The sequence below is a fragment of the Columba livia genome, chromosome 15 (genome assembly GCF_036013475.1).
Source record: "Columba livia isolate bColLiv1 breed racing homer chromosome 15, bColLiv1.pat.W.v2, whole genome shotgun sequence".
In the NCBI taxonomy this organism is placed as follows: Eukaryota; Metazoa; Chordata; class Aves; order Columbiformes; family Columbidae; genus Columba; species Columba livia.
This window is the reverse complement of record NC_088616.1, coordinates 11,519,740-11,543,517: the sequence shown is the minus strand read 5'-3', so window position 1 is coordinate 11,543,517 and position 23,778 is coordinate 11,519,740. Positions and strand designations below refer to the sequence as shown.

Sequence of the window (23,778 nt, the reverse complement as noted above, 5' to 3'; positions counted from 1 at the left end):
CGGCGATACTCTGAGCTCACTTTCATGGAAATGATGCTTATATAAAGCAGTGTTTCGTCACTAAAAATTACATAAATTAATTTCAACTTTGTTCCTGCATGTTAAAAATAATTCAGCCTGGTCTGCGGGGAGGGGAGAGGATCAGACACCGAATTCCGTCCCTGGAGTGCATGGGGAGGACTCAGCACAGCTGAGTGACTCAATGGCAAACCCATCCCCTTTCGTATCCAAGAGTGGAATTGAGAAATGCCAAGTAACATAAGCAAAGCTACTTCAGACCAGCATCGCCATGGGAGGAATGGGATGGAAACGCTCCGTCCGATCTCAACAAATGACCCTCGTTAGCACAGAGCACTGGAAATGCAGAAATGGACCGAAAGGCACCGCAGATAAACACGGTCAGTGATCAGCAGCATTTAATGTGTCCCAAGATGCTGTTGGTTGGAGCTACCACCATTAATACATCCAAGAAATTAAAAACATGGCAGTCTTTAAATAAAATTACTGTGAAGGGTGCTTTACAGAAAGTAAAGCCTTAATATCATTATTCTACATGCAGCGCTACAAAATAAGTTTCTTTAAGGAACATGTTACATAAAAGGTCAGAGGCAACTTCAAATCTCACGTTCAACTCATCACACAGATCAGTCCAGTTCTTCAAGTAGTAGATTAATTCCATTTTCAGGTATGAGTTTTCCTTGCTATGTGAGCGGCCCAGTGTTTTCAGCCCCACGGCTGTAACGGTCTTACCGGTGAGCAGCATCTTCTGCTGTTCTGCCCCGTTGTACCCCTGACTACTGTGACCTTTGTGGTCACAGAAATAGCACAAAAGAAAAAAATCAGAATATTGTAAGGGAAGCCACTTTTGCTCCTGCTTATTTCAGTGATTCATAATCTTCCCCCACCCCCCTAAAAAACAAAACAAAACCAAACCAGATACTTATCCCCCTATGATGTCTCCCCTGTCAGAACCCATATCAGAAAGCATCTTCTCAGCTACTGTGTGTTAGAGACGTGGCCCCTGCCCACCCACCCGCTGCAGCGATTGCAGCCCCCTCCTCCTCAGGCGTTTGGAAGCTCAGACTTCGGACGTGTGCTCCCCGCGCACAGTTCTCTGACCCGCACCGGGGGCTCTCCAGGGTTCCCTGCCCACTGCGCCACCCCGGCGCTGCCAAACCTCATCCCAAAAAGTGCATATTTAGCAAGAGAGACACTTTTATTGGTGGTGGGGAAAGCTAAGTGATGATCCTGCTGATGGCCTGCAGGGACGGGAACTCCTCGTCCTCCAGGTGCAGCGCCTTGTGGGTGGCAACGTCCTGCGGGGTCAGCACCTGCTGACACGTGGGGCAGATGGAGCAGTCGAGATCAGAGCTGGAGTCCGTCTGCCAAACATTCTTTTTGTTCTTTTTGGGTTTGTTTGAGCTCTGTTTTTCTTTGATTCTGAAATCGTTGTGAGCGGAAAGCAGTTCTTGTTGCTTAACTGTATCTGGTAACAACACCAGCAACTCGTTAAAAATTTTCTTGAAGTTATCTCCGAGCAGGTCTCGGCAACTTTTGTAATACTGTGCTGCAGAAATCAGACCCTTCGGTGAAAAGAGAAGTGGAAGAATTAGAAGAAAAGTGTATATATATTAAAAAATCCCACTGGGATCCACTTTCTCACAGAGGAAAGGTTTCAGGAATCCGAAGGTTCCTGCCCACTCACCTGCCTGAATTGCCCAGAATGAGTTTTAAACTTATTGAACTTGGACTCGTCACTTTGAAGAAATTCTTTAATAGATTGTATCAGCTGAATGTTCCTTTGCTGGAAGTTTTCAGGTATCAAGTATGTTCTGTGACAGGATTTTGGCCTGTGTTCGAAAAGACCAAAAGTGAACCCAACATCGCTTCGCATCACACAACGATGCTGCGGGATGTACGTTGTGTGGCTGTTCTATGGGACGCGCTCCCCTTCTCCACCCACCCGCACACGCAGTGACATTAAGGAGCAGGCAGCTGTCCCGACGGGACCGTGAAACATGTCCTATGGAATCACTGCAGCACATTCCAGCTTTAACCAGACAGAAAATATAAACTGCAAGTTTAACAGAGTCTTGACTGGCTGGTTTGTAAACCAGGGTCACTAAAAAGGCACGAGCAACAAGGACCTGCACCACGAATAAAACTGAACGGATTCATACAGATCCCTGTATTAAATTCGCACAAGTTTTCCCCTCCAACCATAGACCAGCTACTGGGAAGGCCAGAACAATGAAGGTATTTAGAGGTCACCAAGGAAAACATGGACAGAATTGATGGAAAGGTTAAGAAATATGCTGAAGCTGCAGATTTCCAAATAAACCAAAACAAGACAGAAGGCTGAGCTGCCACACTGCACAGGTTTCCATTTCCTCAGAGTTTGTGCTTTCTTTCATGCGTCCCTCACAAATCCAGCCCTCAATCGCTATGGAACTCCCCAACAGGAATCGGTAAGGATCTGCCCTTCTGCTCCAAATAATCCCCAGAGTGTTTCTCATGCTGTTCGAGGCCCATATGACAGAACCGATGTGTGATGTCTAAAGTAGCTCTAACTCGGAGGATTTTACTTACTCTTTCAAAGATGTAGTGACAGGTTCGGAGATTTTGGTGGATGGAATAACAGCAAAACCTGGAGGGGGTTTACTAACAGGCACCGACAGTCCCGGAGGCGGAGGAGGATTCTTTAATAGCACCACAGTGTTAAAGCCTAAATAAAGCAGAGAAAGGGCGGGAAGTTAGAGCAAGTATCTGTGGCACCCACATATCACCGTCTAAAATTAACACCAGTGGTCTGATGTACTCCACAGAGGCACCAAGAAGGACAAGCCAGCAGTGCAGACATCACTGTATTGGAAAAAACCTAAAAATTAGAGAGGTGGAAAGCTGGTGTCTTAACAGGCAGGTCAAAAAGCACTTCACGGTGGCTGATGTTACTCTACAGAGAAAGCATTTTAACTATTTAGCTTTTCGATAGAAAATATTTTTTAAAAACAGCTCAAACTCAAGATGAGAAACACTTTTACATTATTACAGTGAACAGAAATCACTCCAGAAGTCACCACAGCACAAGGCATGGCATGTTCGGGCACACTCCTCCGAATGACGCCTGCAGAGCAGCACCGAAGAGCACTGCAAGCACCTCCTGACGAGACGCTACTTCGGTTAAGTCATGTTTGTTGCTGTGTTACTCCACTTTTACAAGATTACAGCGCCGCTAAAAGCAAGGGCATTGAATACAGAACAAAAGTGACCCAGTGAGGCAGCTGACGAGCACCGGCAGGCACAGGCCACAGCTGAAGGGAGATTCCCTTTGCCCGTGGAGCTTCCAAACTAGATCTGAGAGCACAAAAGTTCAGATCTGTGTCAGACGTGACTCACCAGAAAAGCAACAACAGGTAAAGAATCACCCATGAGCCACCCGCAGTGAGCAGACACCCGCACGGAGCGGAGCACCCCAACACTGTCACCGTCTCCACCGTCTTTCAGATAACATTCAAGCCTTTCCGTGTCCCCCAGATTGTCTGTTTTAAACTGCCAAGGCTGACCATGAGGGCCCAGAGCAGTTTGTCCATCCCACCCACGTGCCACGTTTCTCTAAGCTACACCCCAAGCCGGCTGTGCCCCGCAGCGCTTACCTGGTGGCGGAGGCATTCGCGCTGTTCCTGAGCTCCCAAGAGCTGGGAAATCTTCCTGAGGTAATGGGCATTTGGGAGTCACTGTGGGCTTTTTAAGGCCAGGGGGCTCTTTGGGTGTGCTACAGATCGCTAACGGTTTTTCCGAATGACCATTCGTGACCGTTGAGCATCTGTCGGGGGCATGAAGAGCAGAAGGTGCGTTTGACGTCTGCTCTGCTTCTGGCGGCTTTTCGGCCGATGACCTGGGGAATGACATCTCCTGCAGCGGGTGCGGGGACGACGGTCTCTGCTTCTCAACCCCCGTCTTCTTTTTCTTGCTCACCTTCGTAAAAGTTTGTGAGGTAGAAGCTGCCAGCAAGGACGACACGTCAAACATCGTTGGTGTGTTTCTGATCTCCTGGGTTGTCAAGCCACTCCCGCTGTCTTCATCATCTGACTGAGAGAATTTATTGCTTTTCTTACTTCCTTTAGTGCTGTTCAAGGAGGATGGCTTTTTGGCTATCTGGTTTACACAGGGGTTGCTCATGGCTTTGACCACACTTTTACTGGAACCATTGTTCCACGCAGATGTGATATTAGTTACTGTTTTATTGTTAGGCCTCATTTTGGACACCAGTGCTGGAAAATCCTCCTCTTGAAAAGCTGATCTCTTTGCAGTCGCTGTATATGTCAAAGATAGCCCAGAAGAGACAGTGGGTGCCGCAGAGGATGACAAGCTGGGGAAATCTTCTTCTTTAAGCTTCACCGCCAGCGGGGCAGAGCTGTGGAAAGGGAAAGCACAGCCCGTGACGCCACTGCTGCTGCACAACTCCAACAGGCAGGACCAACTCCAAACCTGACTGTTCTCTTGCCCAAACTACCACTTTGGGAGGCACAACTGAACTAATTGTTAACAGGATACAAACACGCTTGGGCTTGGAAACCGCATGTGGGAAGGGGTCTCTTCGATGTTACCCTGGTCTGGCTGAGGTGCAGCACATCCTGGTACAGTCACCTTGGCCAGAGCGCGCTCGAGTGCCATGTCCTGCACAGACACTATTCCCATCATCACCCAATTCAGGAAATGAGGACTTTCAAAACTCAGCTCCCTCAAGATAAGCCATCAAGTTAAAAATGGCTGGAAAATATTAAGAATTTCCCCCAAAATCACACCACCAAAAGATCAAGCCATGAACTGAAGGAACAACCGATGCTGTTGCAGGTGACCAGCACAGGAACAGCTGAGGCAGAAGGGGATCAGGGCAAGGGGAAGCATCTGTAGTTTAAGTGACCTGTGAAATTATTTTCTCCAGAACTGCAAAACATAAGTAAGTTTCTAAATCTGCTTTCCCGTTGCTGCAGCCTTGCACACACTTACCCTTCTAGGGGTCCTGCTGCCAAACCAATTGCTGGAAAGTCGTCTTGGCTTAAAGCACCATTAGCAGCTGCTTCTTTTGGAATATTGACAAAAAGAGCAAAGAAATGTTTTCAACTAAAATCCATTCATCTCAGAGGGGAAGCTATCAAAGAACATGACAGCAGCATTAACAAGTCCTATTTTCAGCAGCTGATGATGTCATTAACTGTGACATCCCAGCAGAACAATTTAAATCCATGCATCACTCTTTCCTTCAATTAACTGCATTCACCATTATGTCACCGTACACTGGCTGGCGCATACGGGAAAATCATGATACTTAACGTGAGCAGAACATCGGTTGATGAGCACTTTGTGAGGGAGCCCGAGATGCTCCACGCTGCTACCAGAGGCAGGACTCAACTACAGGGTCACGGTTCATCAAACCTCGGTGTCCCAACCAATGTATGCTAATGCTTCTCCACCTGGAAAGCTGCTCCAATGAGCTCTCCATCACTCCTGCTGCACAATGTCCAAGCTGCTCAGCAATCAGCTCCTGGACAGTCATTTTACATGGAAACATAACTCATTTCCAATTCAGATTTGCTTTAAAATCCAAATCCTGCATCATATTTATTTGTCCCAAACTGGACCTGAGTCAAAACAGTTGAAGTTTTGCTTTCACCAGTTACAAACTTCCACTGGGAATAACTTGTTCTCAAAAAAGGGGAAACTCAGCTCAAGCATCACAATAAATCAGTCCTTGCATGCTCAAGTAGGAAACGGCAAATTCGTAGATTATACTGACTTGGATGGAGCATCACACGTACTGCCATACATTAATCGCAGTTGTTATTTCTACTCAGCTCCATTTCAAGTAGAACTGGCTGCAGGAATCCCAGCCCACTCGGACACATCTCATGGCAAATCTGTGTTGCTGGTTTAAGATCCTGCACAGCTCTTTTGGGAACAACGTGTGGCGATCCCACTGTGGCCAAGCTGACCTCCAGACCCTTCACATGCCCCTGCAGCTGCAGAACATGCTCACCACTCACCTATGGCATCGTTTGAAGACTTTGGCACACGTTTGGAGCAGAGTACTTCAGAATCCCTCAAGTCCTCCTTTTTACCTCTACTGCTGCTGTCCTCTTTGTCTTCTACCCGTTTTTTCTCTTCTTGCCGTTTAGCTGCGACAGATGCCCTGACTGCTGCTGCGACATCTCTGTCTTCTTCCTCCCTAGAGGACAAGGCAGATTTTCTTGCTCAGATCACAGGGATCACTGAGCAGTTTTGTCTGGCTCCAGTTCTCACCTCTGTGGTGTCAGCCCCGATGACTGTCCCTGATCTCGTGCTGCCACCTGCTGAGAAGGCCACAACAAACCCCCCACTCCAAAACACCCCGTGCTGGCTGAGAAAGGCGACGTTCAGCCCTGGACCTGCAAATATGACATGTGGTAATAACAATCCAGGCCAGAAGAAACCGGGGTGAACTGGGAGAGACAGCACCAAGGATGCACAGGGACACCCGTCTATACTATTCATTTTCAAACACACAAAATCAGACTTGTAGGCTACAGTTGTTCTTTGAAACATGGTTTGCCATGAGCTCCCAACACATGCACGATCTACATGTGACACCAAAATATAAGTGTTTAGAGACAGAACTTTTCCCCAGTGAAGTCACCGGTAATGAAACAGCCGATCATCTGTGCAGGATGTATAAAGCATTCAAGTCTTGTGTGGATGAAGAGACAAACGCAAAATTTCATTTCAATACTTAACCCTCTTCTTTTTCCAAAGCGCTCAGTCTGGCCACACAAAGATCTGTTAGTTCAATGAAAAGCATGATCCTTAGAATAGGAACTTCATGATCACCCAGACCAAAAAGTCCATTAAACCTGCAGAGATTAGTCACTTACTTCAGAAAATCCTCCTTAGAAAAATTAGCATAAAAACAGTTGCTAAAATTTATTTAAGATTCTGAGTTTATTTAACTCACAAGTTCAAGACTACTTTGTTTTCTTCCTGTGTCAAGTCCAGAGAGCTGAAACTTCACACAAAATAACTTCACCTTGACCGAGCACGTAGGTAGCACGCAGGCTCAGACTGAAAGCCAGTTCTGCTCACAACTAAGGATTCACTATGGAGGCTTCCAAATTTTGTGGCAAATTCATTCCCACTGGCCCATTGTCAACTGGTAAGTACAAAGCAGCACCAGGCAGCAATAAAAATCCACAAGATGACGTGTTACTCACCTCTTGTACCTCCAGCTGCCTCTTCTGTTCTGCTGACTCCCTCGGCCACCCAGTCTGTTGGGCCTCCCTTGCCTGTTGTACCTGTCCACCTCTTCGTAGTCCTCTCCACCTATCACACCTACACGGGAGGGAAGTTGATCACTCTCAACATTATTTCTCTAATCTGGGCATCACACTATGCCTGAAAAATATAGCAAAAAAATGCTACTTCAAACAAATCTATCTTGATTTCTGTCTGATGATTACGTGGCCCACAGAAACTTCAGGACTGCCACATTAAAATCTATTCTGCAGTATCTGGATTCCACGTATTGTAACCTGTGATGTGAGTTTTGAGTAATTTTGGTTTTATGCAGAGGGATCTCTCACCCTGCGAGCACACGTACCCTCGTTCCTCCTCTGGTGCCTGGGCGCGTAGTTGAACTGCAGGTCGATGTGCCGGTTCTGCCGCGCCTCTGCCCGGCTCTTGCTGTGGCAAGCGGTTTTGTGCGCTTTGTAATCGATCTCCGTGCGGAACGCGTGGGTGAACTGCTCGGTGCTGCATCGGCCCTCTTCACAAAGGAAGTGCTTCTCGCGGAAGTGTTCCCGAAGGTATTCGTAATCACTGGAAAGAGAAAAGAGGCTGAGCTGCCGCTTTCCCCATGGATTTGTTGGGAAACTGTAGCAGTAACGGATGGTATGTGGCTGCTTTACACAATGAAGTGAAGACAAGCCTGGGTGCTTGGTTCTTTATTTGCCCCCAGGCAAGTTTTCCAGCTGAAGCCACTTGTGTACAGTCAAAATAAACCTTAAAGCACAATCCCAGATGTTAAACTGAACCTGCTGGCTGATGCTCATCACACCCAACTGTGCACGGGGCACGTATTTCATAAAAGAAAATTTACCTCTATCTGCTTTGCACATGAACTTTGGAATATTAGAGCTGACACACATCTCCTGTCATGCTGCAAAACGTAATTTTTAATGTCTAACATGAATGAAGAAAACTTTAAAACACGAACTAGACAGAAAGCAATTATTATGGCTATTGGTTTGAAGAACAAATGAAACTGCAACCAACCTGCTCACATTCTCACCCTCTGTTTTCAAGTGCTATTTACCCCAAAATTCAAAGCAGACCCAAGCAATTTTTCCTCAAAATTTAAGCTACAGAAAGAGGAACAAACTGCTCGCACAAACCTGTAGTATTCCTGAGCACCATCAGAGTCACAGAAATGACAAAAATAATGATCTCGTCTTAGGTGTTTCAGTAACTCATCATTATCCAAATAGCGCTCGTCACAGAACTTGCACAGCGGGTGCCCCCGGTGAGAGGTGTCATCAGGGTCTCCGTGGATCCGATGGCGAGCGAGGTCCTTACGAGAATACCATTTCCGTTCATAAGTAAAAATCTGAAGATAAAACAATATATATACACATATGTATTAGTTCGTGTGAGCACAGAATAAAATGGAATAAGCCAGGCTGTGCACAACTTGTACATTAGTAGGAGTGGAAGATTTGCTTCAGGAAGACGTGGTTTGACAAACAACACCTCATATTCTCAATAAATAGTGAACAAAATTCAGGTGATAGACCCAAACTAAATCTAACTCACATTTCACTCACTTTGAACACTGGAAACAGATCTAATTCACCTTTTTCTCTTTCATGGTTGTTTTTTTTTTTTGTGTATTAACATAGTGCAACAAACTTTAAATTATAATCTCTGGTGGGGGAAAAATCCTAAATGTGTATTCGCGAACATACAGTATTTTGCATACTCAAACTAAAAACCCCATAAACCAGAAGTGAGTTGTTTTCCTTTCCTCAGCGAGCCACTACCCCAAGACAGCTACGCACAAACGATCCAGTTCAGTGACTGATTTTGTATCATAAGCCCATCTTCTGTCCTTACTAACACACAAGCTATTTTGGGAGGAAGGGTTCTGAAGATGTCAAAAAAGTTGAAAGCCTTGAGAGTAGAATATCCTTCATTTTTCGCCTAGGCAGGGAATGTTAACATGTTCTGGGAAAGGGTTCATTTGGCTGAGCTGGGGTTGACTGATTGAAGCTTCTGCAAGTTTAAGAACTTCTTTCCAGTTGGTACTAGTAATATGGAACCTTTTTCTGAAATGAAAAGCCAGTAAATTCTACTGTTGCTTCTGAATTCTCTGGGAGCGGTAATGCCAAACAAGTTCCTGTAGTGCTCGCCGCTTGAGCAACCCATGGAACCAGCACTTTGCCAGGGCTCAGAGGACACTGCAGCCCAAAGGAGCGTCTTGCTGTCCCCAACCACCTCCCTTGAATGAGCTCTGGTGAGTCAAACCAGATAACCACGCAAACCCAAAAATGATCAGTGTCCATCCAGGTCAGCCTGCCCGCTCCTGGATCCCGTCCCTCCGGCAGTAAACCCACAGCTTGGTTGGCATAAACCAATTGTGGCACCACAGGATAAATAGATTTCTCTGATTTGATATTTAATTGGTTTCAGAGAAGACAAACACACATACAAAACCACATGTAATGAGTTCTAAAAATAAGTGTGTGTGCATTTAATTCCCTCCTACAACAAGGAAGGCTGACAACTGTTGGACACAGGTTAGGAGTCCTACATTTCATTTAACTATAGCTGCCGATTTTGTTCGCTGCGTAATTTGGAAATACAAACCGCGCTCTGGCTCCAGGGCGCAGTTCTGACTTTCAGACTGTGACAAAGTGTCACCTGAGCGCCACAACACCAGCCCTTCCGAGGGAAATTTGGGTGGGATTGAAAAAAAATAAAAAAGAATGATGATGGTGGCGGTTAGATGAGTAATTTTAAGGCTCACTACACATCACCACCTCAGACATAGACAACTCGGCTTTCCAGTAACTGTTTTATCTTTAGTAGGCTGTAAAATACATTTTACAAGAGCCCCTATCACGTTCTCCGTGTGTACATCAAACACACTGGACCTCAATTGCAGGCAACACTGAGTTTCATTTTCCAATCAACAAGATACAGGAAGTTCGCTCTGAACGACTAAACAAGATAATGAAATATAATAAATTTCATTAAAGCTGCAAGGTGGATTCTCATCCTGTGCATGATCCAACTGTAAATGATACGTTAACTCTAACCCAAGACAGAAATCCATCACTCCACAATGTGTTCAGCTGTCTGAACCGGTACCAAGGATTTTCTGAAGTTACACTTGTAGCTCATAAAGACATTATAAATCTTAATAGACATCAAATCTCTACCAATACAGCTATAACAAAGTCTGCCTACATCTCAGGATTAAATTCCTATCAGACCGTTAGGGTTTGGGGTATATACATGGTGTGGCAGAGCAGGTTATTAATATGGTTGGGCTTAACTTAAAATATAATCCACTGAGAACCTTCAGGCCTTCTACATTAATCAGTTTATGGAAGAAGACAGACTTAAAGTAAAGTAACTGGCCTCACCACAGGTGGGCAGAGGAAACTTTAAAGAGAAACGGGTGCTGTTCAGCTACCCCCCCTCCCCAGGTGCTCCTGCAGGTCCCACAGGGAAGGACCCTCATCCCCACACATTTAAATGCAGAACTGACTCACCTTTAAGTGTTTAACACAGAGTTTGCAACAGAAGAGCTCATGCTGCTTCCTCATGTGCTGCTCCAGGTCTGCAAAGGTGCTGAACGGCTTCGCATCTGGACACAAAGAGCACTCGTGCTGTAGCAGCTTCCTGAGGGACAAGAAAGATTTCCTGAAAATTATCCATTTCCATCTCAGCATCACGATACCTTTACCCAAAACCAAATGTTCTGTCTGCAGCAGAAGGCTGTGCTTTTATGGTTCCCCAACAATCTAATGAGGTTAGTGTCCCACTTATTCCAAGAACACTTTGTCATCTGTCAGGAACAGAACCAAATCACACAAGGGCTTCAGTTGCAAGAGAAGAGGGGAACACTCCCGATGTCAGTAAAACACACCGCCACCCGAAAGCAAACCTGCTTAGTGACGCTTCGGCAGGTACACCCAACATTCACAGCCAACTTAATTACACTTTCTACTGTGAGAAACTGAAGAATGCAATGGGGCAGGGAGATAAAGAATTCAAACTGATTCTGCTCACTAAACCCATCACCCAATTCCATAAATATGAAGTCATACGAAACTGTAAATGCATCAGCCCAAATCACATTGGGTATAATGCACAGTTCTCCACGAAAAAGGTACCACTGCCTGCATGGTTTCAACTTTTTTCACTCCTTCCTTTCCTTTTAACCGTTTTCAATTATCTTAAAGCCTCCCAATTAAGCATGTTATGAAAAATATTTTTAGAACATGATGCGGACACCATGTTTTTTACTCTGCATTGGTTATTTACTTCAGCCTTTTTCTCTCCCATATGGAATCAAGATCTTTGCAGGCAGACAAGGTTGCTCTTCTTTTCATACAGTGTCTGGTACCGTTGCTTTTGATTAGTCCTTACACAGCACAGCAATAAACCCAATTATAATAGTAACTTAGTAATTTCCACAGGAGCCATGCAAGGAATGAAAAGCCTTTCAGCAAGTTTGCTGTTGGTAAAGAAGCAAAAAGCAACTTTTATTGACAGAGCAACACTTGTGCATTATACAGCGGTGAATCCAACGCTCCAGCCCGGAGGAGCCGCTCCCTTCGCCGGCCGAGGTGCCGAGTGGCCACACCGCACAGTGATTAACGCACACAGCACGCAGGGCTTTGTCCCACAAAACAAGCCACACTGAGCTACTGCAGCAAGCATTTCCTGCCACGTAACGCCGTAAGAATACATTGCTGCAGGAATGTGTTACAGAAGGGATCCCAGTGCTCACCTGTACAGCGCATAAACGTCTCCATCCGTAAAATAAATGTCGTATTTCTTCTCATGCTGCAGCTGGTGAAGTGCTATTGCTGAGAAAGACGTGAGCTTCCGTCCAAAGACAACCTGTGGGCAGCACGAGAATCGGGGATTACAGACAACTCCGCAGCACAAACTGTTTGGGAGGGAACTCGCCGTAGCCTGGGGCTCAGTGTCAGTCCCAGCTGCGTCACCGCCCTCATCACTGCCCCACAACTGTCGGCTCCTTATCGACCTCCAGCAAATGAGGCAGCTTAACCCAAGGTGCATTGGCCTAGCCTGGTCTTTGGATGTTGAACTAGATTAGGACACACTTTGATTATAAGTTCTGCTACCACAGCTGTGCCAAGAGTAAATATGCTCAACAGCAAACACCTGTCAAGAGTCTGGCGCTCCACTCCCTCTGGCAGGACAGCACAGAAACCTGCAGGGAGTGACAAGTGACATTGTTCAGAGTCTGACTGGGAAAATCGTGTTCCGTCTTTCCTTAACTACCAGAAAAGCCAGAAACAAAATCGTACATCGCTTCCCTAATTATCCGGACTACATACCCCTTTCCAAGGGAACCTGCTTGCTCACAGTTGCTCCTGCTGAGCTCCAAGTAGATGGGGTCTCACCCTTTGGATGTTAAATCCTGCTCAGAAGACACCCCCTCCAGCTCTGCTCCAGCCCCTGATCCCAGTTTGGGACATCCTGTGGTAGCAGCAACATTTTGGAAACAGTTGGAGCTGCTGTACCAGCTCAGAAAGGCCGAGACACAAACACAAAGTGTCTTTCAGTAAGTGTTGTAAGCCTGGAAATACCTACAATCTTATAAAAGCGTTCCGTTATATAACACACAGGTAGTCTAGTCTGGTTATATTTCTCCTCCACCCTTGCTGGGGTGACATACCACAGAACAAAGATTGCGTGTGTGGTTTTGTGGGGTTAAAATCTTTTGTTACAGTGGGGCTACTTTTAAGTTAACCAAAACAAAAAACACACCCAGCTCTCTGAAATATCCAGCTTAAAATAAAGAGAACAGAAGTTTGTTGGATAGATGAAAACTATGTCTAATTCCAATTATTTAAAAAAAAATACTTTGGCCCGAGATGAATTGTCAATTAAAGTGAGTTTTAGAAGAGAGGAATGGACTGCTGAAAAGTAGATTTTACCATAGGAATCCAACACAACTTCCTACAGCAGCTTCAATTCCTGTAACAAACCAGCCAAGGATCCTGCGAGCCTGACCCGGGTACACATCAGGGTTAGTTTACAGGTCAACAAGAAATCCTGACTTCACTGCAACAATGACGCATTACCAAAAGCACATATTACCATAACAAGTACGTCCAGCTTTCTCCTCCGTCATGTCCTGTGCTGCCGGCCATCCTTATAGTTACATTTGCTGCTCCTTTCATAGTTCTGTTTCCTTTGGACTTTGTGCTGCGACACCAGTTTGTTCTACACTGCTCTGTACGACAGCAGCTGAGATCTGGGAGCGTCGGACCTGCCTCTTCTAATTCTACACACACCGCGGAAATTAAGAGACTGTTTTGGGTTGTACACGTGCATTCAGTTCATTCAGCGGCAGTTTTGATGTGATTTATGCCTCCTAGTATATTTTTTCTTTCCTTGGGCAGACAGAACAGTATTATAGTGGCACTTAAGGGAATAAAGAAAGAGCACAGCCACTAAAAATGACCACCCAGTCAATTATAGCAAAAGAATCTTTTTAAACAGTTCATAAATGAGGGAAAAAATGGCTGAATGACCCAAAGTTCAGGCCACATAATACAGCAATTATCACAGAACTGAAAAGCTCTTGAGATTAACAGTCCATCCGTGAACCCAAGACAAGCAGGTTTACAGATGAAGCAACTTCAGTTTGCTGCTTCGCGTGATGGGGGAAGCGGAGCAGCAGCTCCTCAGAGGACGGTCATAGACAAAATCACTTGCACGGCATATCTGTCAGTACACAGAGGCTACTCCTGTGTCATTAAGCTCGGTCTAAAACCCACATCCACCTTCCCGGCCTCCACAAACTCTGAGGATCTTCAGCACAAAGCCCAAGATCTTCAATCCATCCAACCATCTGAACAACACAAAAAGCAGCTGAAGGCAACAGTTCAGCTGGAAGGGGTTCTGCTTTTGTAAAGCGGAGAGCCCCCTCCCCATTATATATTTGTTTTATTTCACTTCCTAAACCATCTTAGTATATCAAATTCAGTGCTAGTGCCAATTGCTTTTCTCTTAAGGGTTTTTCTCTGTATCAGTTTCGCAGAAGCAAATTAACGCATCAAAATTTGGTTTTACAAACACCTTTGCACAACTTTTCTGGCGGCTGCGCCGAGCCCTCGGCTCCCTCCGTGCAGCAAAGGCACAGCACCCGAGCAGCTGCCCCTGCACCGCGGCACGCGCAGGCCGTGAGAAAGCACAAATCTATCAGAAAAATTGTTAACTGAGGGGAAATTACTGGCTAAGCTTATGCTGAAGAGGCAGCTCAGGCTGAGAGGAGCGGGGGGCAGGGGCAGCGCGGGTGCTGAGGGACGAGCCAGCCCTGGAAGAACACAAAACGTGTTCTCCCTCGAGATTAAAATCAAGCCAGGAATTGGGCAGGATGACACAGTCATCTGGGACCACGTCACACCGGCTCTGCAGAGCGAGCCCTGCTCGTTTAAAAAGGAAAAAAAAAAAAAGCCTTTAAAGTCCATTTTCTTCATATGATGTTTCCAACAGCCCTCCCGGCTCCTCGGGCCGGTGCCGCCGCCCCCCGCTCCACTCAGCACTTCGCACGACTTGCTCCGCGGCCCAACTCCGGCCCCCGCCCGGCCCGAGGCCTCTCCCCTGCCCCCTGCCCCCCGCCCCGCGGCCCCGGCCCCAGCCCAGCCCCGGCCCGGGGGAAGCGGCCCGGCCCGACCCGGCCCGGCCCCGCCGGCTGCCAGCCCGCCGGTCCCGGCCTCACCTGGCCCAGCTCCTCCCGGCACACGGCGCAGTACCGCACGCCGCACAGCGCCCGCATCCGCACGGAGCAGCGGTAGCAGATGGGGTGGTCGCAGCGGCCCAGCGCCACCACCTCCAGCTCCCCGCAGCACAGCACGCACGGCCCGTCCGCTGGCCCCGCCGCGCCGGAGGCCGAGGCGGCCATGACGGCGCCGACCCGCCGCGGCCTAGGCCCCGCACCGCCTAGCAACCCTCCGCGCCATCGAGAGGCAGCCTAGAGCGTCGCCCGGCCCGGCGTGCGTCTCTCTGCCCGCCTTCAGACCATAGAGAGCCGCCCTCCCAGATCTCCGGCTGAGGTGACCATAGAGTCTTCGCCTAGAGCGGCGCCCCCACCCTCCCATTATCTCCCGCAGCGGCTAGAGCGCCACTCCTCCTGACGTTACCGAGCGTCCTCCAGCGGCCGACCATCGAGAAGCAGCCCAGAGCGTCCTGCCGCCCCGCGAGCCCTTCTGGCCGCTTCTTTCTGGTCTCCCCTCTCAGGTGGAGGAGGCCGCGGGGCCGTTTGTGGCCGTGGTGCCCGGTGGCGCTGGAACGAGTCTCGGGGGAGGCCCAGCAGTGCCGGGCGGCTGCGGATTGTGCTGTGTCACCTCGGGGCCTGTCTGTGGGCGGCTGCAGCCCCTCTCTATGGGGACACCGGGACCCCAGGCCCTGCCCAGGACCCCGGCCCATGGTGATTTACCGGCTGAGAGAAAGAGAAAGAGAAATAAGATAAAGAGAAATGAGAAAGAGAAAGAGAAAGAGAAAGAGTCGTCATCCTGCTCCGCCCCGCGCTGTTCGGGCCACTCCTGGGATCCTGAGCTCAGTTTTGGTCCCCGCTGTACAGAAAAGCTGTGGCCAGGCTGGAGAGGGGCCAGGGAAGGGCCACAGAGATGATCCAAGGACTGGGAAGCCACCACATGAGGAAAGGCTGAGAGAACGGGGTTGTTCAGCCTGGAGAAAAGAGGCTGAGGGGAGAGCTCGTCATGTTTCAGCGGTGGGTACAAAGCAGCTGGAGATCCCTTTGGCAAAGACGAGGGGCCATGGTACAAGATTCTGATCGAACACAAGAAAGAATTTTTTCCCGATGAGAACAATCAGCCATTGGAATAATCTCCCCAGGGAAGCGGTGGATTCCCCAGCATTGGACACTGTTAAGATTCAGCTGGACAGGTGCTGGGCCAGCTTGTCTAGACCAGGCTTGTGCCAAGAAAGGTTGGATCAGATGATCCCTGAGGTCCCTTCTAACTTGGGATCCCATGATTCTGTAACCTGGGGTTTGCAGGGTGGATGGGTCAGACCTGCAGCTCTGCTGGTTTTATAACACAGGCATCGAGTAGCCTGTGTACACTATGTACAACTGGAAAAACAAAACAAAATAAACTGTTAAAAAGTGTAATTGAAACACGGTGGCAAAGAGGGTGTTGCATCAATTAGGACAGTGCCACAAATTGGCTCTGTTAGTGTCAGTGTGTGAAGAGCTCAGACCCTCAGAGAAATCTCGGTGTGTGCTCCAGGTCTTGATTCACACGTTTGGTATCTGAGTGTGTGCCGGCTGCCCGGGCTTTCTGAGCGTGTTCATCATCTGTATGTCTGGTCGGCTGGTAAAGAAATGGATGCTCCCACACTTGCTTTGAGTTCTGATTATGTATTTTGAAGGTCTGTGTGTCTTGGTGCTCAGAGATGAGAATTGCAGCATCTCAAACAGAAGAGGGTGCTCCAGGAGTACCGAGAAGAGCATTGAAGGGCCCCTGCAGCCACATCACTCTGTAAGTAAAGTAAAAAAGCAGAAGAGCTTGTTTGGGAGCAGCACAGAGGAAGGAAAGACATAAACATTTTTTCAAAGTTTAGGATCTCCCACTTTTTTTTTTCTCTTAGATTCCCACTAAATGACCAATGTGGGGTCACTTTCCACATGTGAAAAGTCAGAGCAGATCCCTGTCAAACACAGAACTTGTATTTCTTCATGTACCCAAACAGTCTCGAGAAGCCCCAAGATGTTGGTGTGAGGTGCTCGTTCAGCCACATCACTGGATGTGTCACCAGATGAGCAGGATGTCACTCCGATTAGCAAACATTCCTGGAGTCCTGTCCCCTGAGTCACAGGCTGCCGCCTGTCCCAGAAATGACAGGATGGCCCCTTTTTCCATGGGTGTCTCCTGTGATCCGCAGAGCCGGAATTAGAGGATGATCAAAGAATGAACCCAGGACACATCACACCTCGGGGAAGCAGGTCAGTGCTCAGGTTACTCATTGGCATAATATGGTAACCCTTAAAGGCAGATCATCTCCAAATAAGCTACATTTCCTAGGAAGGAAAATAGAGACAAATCACGTTAAATTCCACATTAAAATGTAAGGTAAATTCCTTCCTTTCTTCTTGTGGAGATTCGGCATGAGCAGCATTCTTATCATTCAGATCTGCTTGCTTTCCACTGAATTCCTTATCATTTGAGTTAAGATGCTTTTCATTTTCTTTGAGGCATAAATGAGCATTTTAGGACAAAGGAGCATATAAACCAAAGTGAGTTCATTAAAATGGATCATGATTTTATCTGGCCCAACGCCAGCATTGTTTAACAACATCTGGGCTGTAAAATAAATTAAGTAATAGGTTTGATGGGTGTTTTGGAAAACAGATAAATGAAGTATTTCAGCATTTTGGATCAGGTAATACTTACTTTCTCGTGAAGAGACCCACTTATGGCACTAGAGAACAGAGTGGATAACACGCGTCTTTCTGGTAATCACGACCAAAGTGTGTTTGGGTGGAGCTGGATTCAGTCGGTAGGAATGACTGAGGCTGTTGGCTGTAATTACTTCAGGAAATGTTCTCCCCCCGAATTAATGATACTGTTGAAAATGTTTTTGTGTCAAAACCACATCACACAATTTTGGAGAGCAATTAGCGCGAAATGAGCTGGAGGCTGCTGGCACTGATGGGCTGTCTTGAGTGTCACTCGGCTGTGAAATTACGCAAGTCCCCCTGCGCCATGGCCAAGCATCGGATCATAAATACACCTGCATAATTAGGCTAAAAAGTGACATTACTCATCAGGAGGAACATGGTGACAAAGTGACTGGGCAGAACCAGAGTTTGTACTGTCCAGATATCAGGGTGGGGGTGGGAGCTGGTCGGTGATGCTGCTGTGGACCCGAGTCTGCAGAGCACGCTGGTACCAACCTGTTTGTCCCACCGGCGCCATGTGGGGTGTTCCTGGTGGAAGGAAACATTTCTGGTGGAAGGAAGCACTCCTGGTGGAAGTGTTCCTGGTGAAGGAAATCTTTCCTGGCGGAAGGAGTAATTCCTGCTGGAAGGAATCAGCCCTGACTCCTTCCCGGGGTGCTGCAGATGGGCAGCAGTGCTGGTAACTCATCAGCTGGAGCATTTTCTGCTTCTCGGCTAATATTTAGTGTCTGAAGGGGAAACCATTGAAGGTTTCACGTCCTTCTGTGGTGCAGCTAATCTTCCGTCAGCAGGGAAAGCTCATGCCTGTCAGATTTCTCACTCTCAGTTTTGAACTAGATGCAGGAAGTTTATTTGGAACAACGAGCAGGTGGTGTTATTGATCCTTCCAGCACTGGCTGGAAGGCCTGATCCAGCCCTGTCGTCTAAGAGGAACCTTATGGTGACCCAAAGCAACCCAGACAGGACAAGGGGTGATGGCCTTGGACTGAAACAGGGGAGATTTAGATGAGATACAAGGAAGAAATTCTTCCCCTTGAGGGTGGTGAGAGCCTGGCCCAGGTTCCCAGAGAGGTGGTGGATGAACCATCCCTGGAGACATCCCAGGCCAGGCTGGACGGGGCTCTGAGCAACCTGAGCTGGTGAAGATGTCCCTGCTCATGGCAGGGGTGGCACTGGGGGAGCTGGGAAGGTCCCTTCAACCCGAACTCTTGTGCTTTTATGAAATGTTGAGTTTCTGTAACTCCTGCCTCTCACTCTAACCCCACGGACACCAGATTCCAGGTCTGAGCCATCCTGCAAACTTCTTGCAAATGTCTGTCCCACGGCTCGTCTAGCCCTGTCCCAGCTCTTCACACAGGTGTAAATCGTCAGAAGAACACACCCGTGCCATTTCAATGTCATCGCACAAGATTCTACTGCCTTCGTGATGGCTGCACCGTCAGCAACAGAGCAAAGAATTGCTCAAAAGCTGATATTCACACTTTGCTCCAAAGCCTGTTTTCAACTCGGCATCATTCTGAAAAATCATCCTGCTGGTGTATGTGAGTCATGGGCTTAGATTAATTTATTTTGTGGTGCAAAGAGGTTTTTATAATACTCTTTCAATGGATTGAATCATTCTTCGCTGATGACTTTAGGATGCGGTTTTATTTCTCTAGTGATTGCAAATGGAAACTGGATCTTAGCAGTGTGACCCCACAACATAAAGAAATATAGTAATATATACCTAACTATGCTCCAGCATGTACTGTAACTATTATGGCTGGTACTTATTATATTTCTGTGTGTTATTGAACAGGAAATGTTTGATTCCCAAGATAAAGGGTTAATATTGATGCTGGGATAGTTAATTTCTGTGTTTACTCGCTAAATATCACATGTAACATCAGAAGAAAATTGAACTTTTCAAGTCATTTAATCAGCAATAAATATACTTTGGAATAATTGATAACTCTGCAGATGAGCACCACAAATCCATGTTACTCAGAAGAGCAACAGATCAAATATTTATTGTTCAGCACTAAAATATTGTCGAAGTGTAGAGCTAAAGGTTATGCCTTAGATTAATTTCATATTCACAGCTTGATGCAGATGCGGTTCATTTGCAGCAAAGATACTTAGTGTGTAATAATGAAATTTGCTTTCATTTGACAAAGTTTCTGCTAAAAGTGATAGTTTTCTGAGGGCTTCTTTTTTAAAATTATTTTTAATAAGCCTCAGCTGCTGATTAGTGGTGGCTTTGCACAGATATGGGGTTTTCACCCTACAAGGTTTTGGATCAAATACACCCCCAGCTGTTTCTGTGGGACTGATGGGAAGTCGGTCTGTTATTTTCCTGTATTTAAGAAATACCCCAGTCTGTGATTACTAATCACATCTGTTGCCCACCTTCTTTTTTTAACCAAAGTGTGGTTTTCTGTTTAAAAATCCAGTTGTAGAGGCATCCGCATACCACAGTCCTTTCATTGGCCAACAGGCACAACTTCAGATTCGATGAGGGAATTTTCCTCCAAGATCTTTATTTGTGAAAAGACATAATTTGGTGATACAAGCTGTTCTGAAAAGTAGTGATTCCTTAAAGAGGGGGAGGATGAGCAGGGAGGAGAAGGATCCTTTAAACAGAGACACATGCTGGGAAGCAGAGTTGTATTTCAAGGCATTTAAACATTAGTCGAGTGATAAGAGTTTTCTTTAGCAACAGCTTGTTGGAGGATGAGAGCAGGGTAAGTGCAGCTAAAGAAAATATAGCACAGAGGTGGGAATTCAAAGGAACAGCGGGGGGGAAGAAGCGGCATTAGGCTTTCAAGATGAAGAACGAGCGTGCAAATTCCCAGAACAGGATGAGGACCCGAAGAGAGCCCCGGTTCCAAATAGTGTTACGGGAGCTCACGGCGGTGGACGGAAGCGACGCAGTTTGGCAGCGAGAGCTCCCCAGCTGCCCCTGTTTTGGGAAGTTGATCACCAGGTTCTACCGGGTGATCTGGGTGTGTTTTTCAAATGCACAGAGACATTTTCATCCCTATTTTTATATTCAGCAACGCAAAGGCTCAGAAAGTTGGAGAGGACAGAGCGCAAATAACTGATAACTCAGGAGTGCAGCTCAGAGCGCCCGGCTCCCCATTTGGGCCAGCCTGACCACTCTGCTCCAAATAACGTGGATTTTTTGGTCAGCAGGTAGATTTTGCGGGGGTGTCAGTCTCACACCTCCAGCAGCTGCACAAACAGCAGTGAGAATTGCATGTGCTCAGTATGTGACATTGGGCTCCTTGTTGTAGCGTTGTGCTACGTGCAACGGGGTTGTAGCATATTTAATTCTAGTTGTAGAGCTGGTCCAGGAGCAGGGCTGCTAATGCACCTCCTTTCTGATATCTCAGAGGGTTTTACAAATACAGCTCTTCAACTGGCAAAGCAAAACACACTCCACCTGTGTAGATTTGCTTGAAGACAAATTTTCTTATCTACATGCCTTAGAGCCCTCTACTCCAATTATCTTACATGCATATAATTGTGTGTACAATATAGCCTCACCTAATTAAATTTCGAGAAAATAGGAGAACACTTAGGGGTTGCGTGGGATTTGATGAAGAGATCTCAGAGCTGTCAAAGGAAAGATTCATCTCACAACTCTTCCTCCTTACAGTAAACACACTCCAGAGCGGAGCCAAATATACCCAGCACTTCACACATCTGGGTATTAGCTCGCTTTCATTATTGTAAATTATTTCCAGGAGAAAGACTGAATCATGGACTGGAGGGGGCTGAGGAATCTGCTTGCGTTAGACACAAACCTTTGATGGTGCCTTTTTCCTTGCTCTTTTACCAGCACTTCAGATTTTTGTCTTTATTGCTGCGTTGCTGCTTTTCTAAGGCATCACGTCATGCCACATCCTCGTGATTTTTTCGTCATGATTTGGTGTTATGTCATGTCCAGGTCACTCTACGATGATATTACTTCAGCCCTTGAGATGTTTAGAGATTCTCTTAATAATCCTGCCCGCTGCAGCTCTTAGAGGCAAAAGAGGCAAAACCCAGGGCTGGCGGGCTGGCCGATGCGATGGTTTCTGACAGTTCAGCCTTTCACCCAAGTGGCCCCGTTAGATTCAGGTTCCCGAGGCGATGAGTCATGTAAGAAGTGGAGGATGGTGCCCGTGCCCTGTGAGATGTTGGGCTGATTCGTTAAGCGTGGACGGGCCAGGACTGATTAGCAGAGTTGTGTGTGGTGCAAGGACCCGCCTCTGCACCTCGGCTCCGCTCTGGTCTCCAATCAGGGATTCAGTTATTCCCTCTCCATATCTTAGTTTTAAGCAGACATAATTCCACTGACTCAGCTGGGTGCAATGGGGCTTAATTATTGTCTATAAAGGGCTTTGAAACCCTAAGTGATGGATGCCTCGGGAGTGTGTGTGGTTATGAAGCTGGATGCTGCGCTGTGAGCTCGGCTGCAGAATTCAAGTGAACAAACAAGTTCATTTGGCTTGGAGCAGCAAAACTCTGCAAAAGTATCGCAAGTCTGTGGGGCTTTTTGTTTTATAACTTAGAGCTAATGGAGCCATTGTTTCATGTAAAGGTTTCTACTGCACTCGCTGTATCGTGTATGACATTTACAGTACTCTTTGTTCCATTAGCAAAGTAATTTGAGATAGTTTATTATCCTTTGGAGACTTTACTGCTCGCTGTTTAACTTCCATGTGACTGGACCTTGGAAAAAAATCTCTTAAAATAGTACATGCATCTAAAAATAGTGAGGAATTAGTTATTTCTTAGGAGAAAAATTATTAATTTAGTGCACTTTAATAAGAAGATCTGCAATATTTGGAAACACCACTTATTGTTTGTTCTTTCTCTTCAGAGCCACCAAAACATGCAGCAGCTCTGTCGTGGAGTCAAGGTGCGTCTTGCCTCACAGTTTGAAACCGTAATTTGTTTGTATCAGCTACAGCTCCTTTATTTCAGAGGAACAAAGAAATAGCATTTAATCAGCATGTTCTGAATCACTGGTGAAAGGAATCGCTCCATAATCTGAATTTATTACACGAGGACACACTCCAGGTGCAAGAAAATGGCAAAGGTTTTTATTGCTGGGAGTATCTGCCCAGGGTGCTGTCACCGCGGCACCCGAGGGACCGAGCCTGCCCTGCTCGCCGAGCGGCTCATCCCCCCTCCTGAGCACAAACGGCTCGTTCTGATTCACCGGAGCTCGGCAGGGGCTGGCTGTTGGGAAGCAGCAGGCTTTGCTGAGCCACACGGGTGGGAATATTTTTTGTCTTGCCATTAAGACTTCACTCGCTCTCGGGTTGAAGTAACACAAGAGGCAGCAGGGATGTGAATGTGGGAAAGTAGGTAAAGGGTGAACCGCAGAAATTTGGTGGAGATGGAGCAGCGGGGACCCAGACCACCGGTCCCCTGGGCAGCCAGGCAGGGAGTTTCTCACATTCACCTTTTCCAATGGGATCTTTTCTACAGATCGCTCAGATGCTGAGCTCTGAATCCCATCCGAAAGACAACTGCCTGCAGAAGCCCGGGGCTTTGCACCGGCTCAGGATGAGCCCAGCGCTGCCCAGTAGGCAATGGGCAGCAAAACTCACCCCTGCTGCAACCTTTGACTTCAGCTCCTTTGCCATTTTTGTGCCTCCAGCTGATTTCATGGTGGTGAAACCTCTTTTGGCTGTTTTGTGCCCGTCTCTCTGAGGCAAACCTGCACCCTGTGTGAAGACAGAGCCAGGCAGAGTGTCCTGGCGAAGGAGCTCGGAGCACGATGCTCCAGTACTTGGCCAGACCTGCCGTTGGCTTGTGTGGTCTTTGCCAACTCACTTGAACACTCTAGGCCCCAATTTCCCAACCTGAAAAATAAGATGATCACAATTAACGAAGGTGGCGTGAGTTTGCAGAGCGCAGTGCGGCTGGGGGAGGAGGCAGGCTCTGTACCTGAGTGCATGAGGCTCCTTGTCTGGAACCAGGTTGCCTCCATCCTCTCATCACACACCCACAGCGAGATGCTCCAGAGACCAAATGGCCAAAAAGTGTTATGTACAGAATGAGCATTAATGCCTGAGCGT

At 47.1% G+C, this 23,778-nt stretch overlaps 1 protein-coding gene across 2 annotated transcripts; it reads right to left on the bottom strand.

Moving 5' to 3' along the window:
• Positions 1-399: 399 nt before the first annotated feature.
• ZNF598 (zinc finger protein 598, E3 ubiquitin ligase) lies at positions 400-15,320 on the bottom strand. 2 transcript variants are annotated; one of them, XM_065031235.1, is made up of 12 exons: positions 15,020-15,320; positions 12,050-12,162; positions 10,806-10,935; positions 8,424-8,635; positions 7,631-7,848; positions 7,245-7,362; positions 6,045-6,226; positions 5,011-5,080; positions 3,654-4,414; positions 2,590-2,725; positions 1,706-1,850; positions 400-1,583 (listed from the first exon to the last, which is right to left on the bottom strand). In XM_065031235.1, exons 1-12 carry the CDS (start codon positions 15,200-15,202, stop codon positions 1,236-1,238), a joined length of 2,616 nt encoding a protein of 871 aa, XP_064887307.1. In that variant the 5' UTR covers positions 15,203-15,320; the 3' UTR covers positions 400-1,235. The 2 variants fall into 2 exon arrangements, with proteins under 2 accessions (XP_064887307.1, XP_064887306.1); XM_065031234.1 differs by having other exon boundaries at positions 5,011-5,083; positions 15,020-15,316.
• Positions 15,321-23,778: the final 8,458 nt, after the last annotated feature.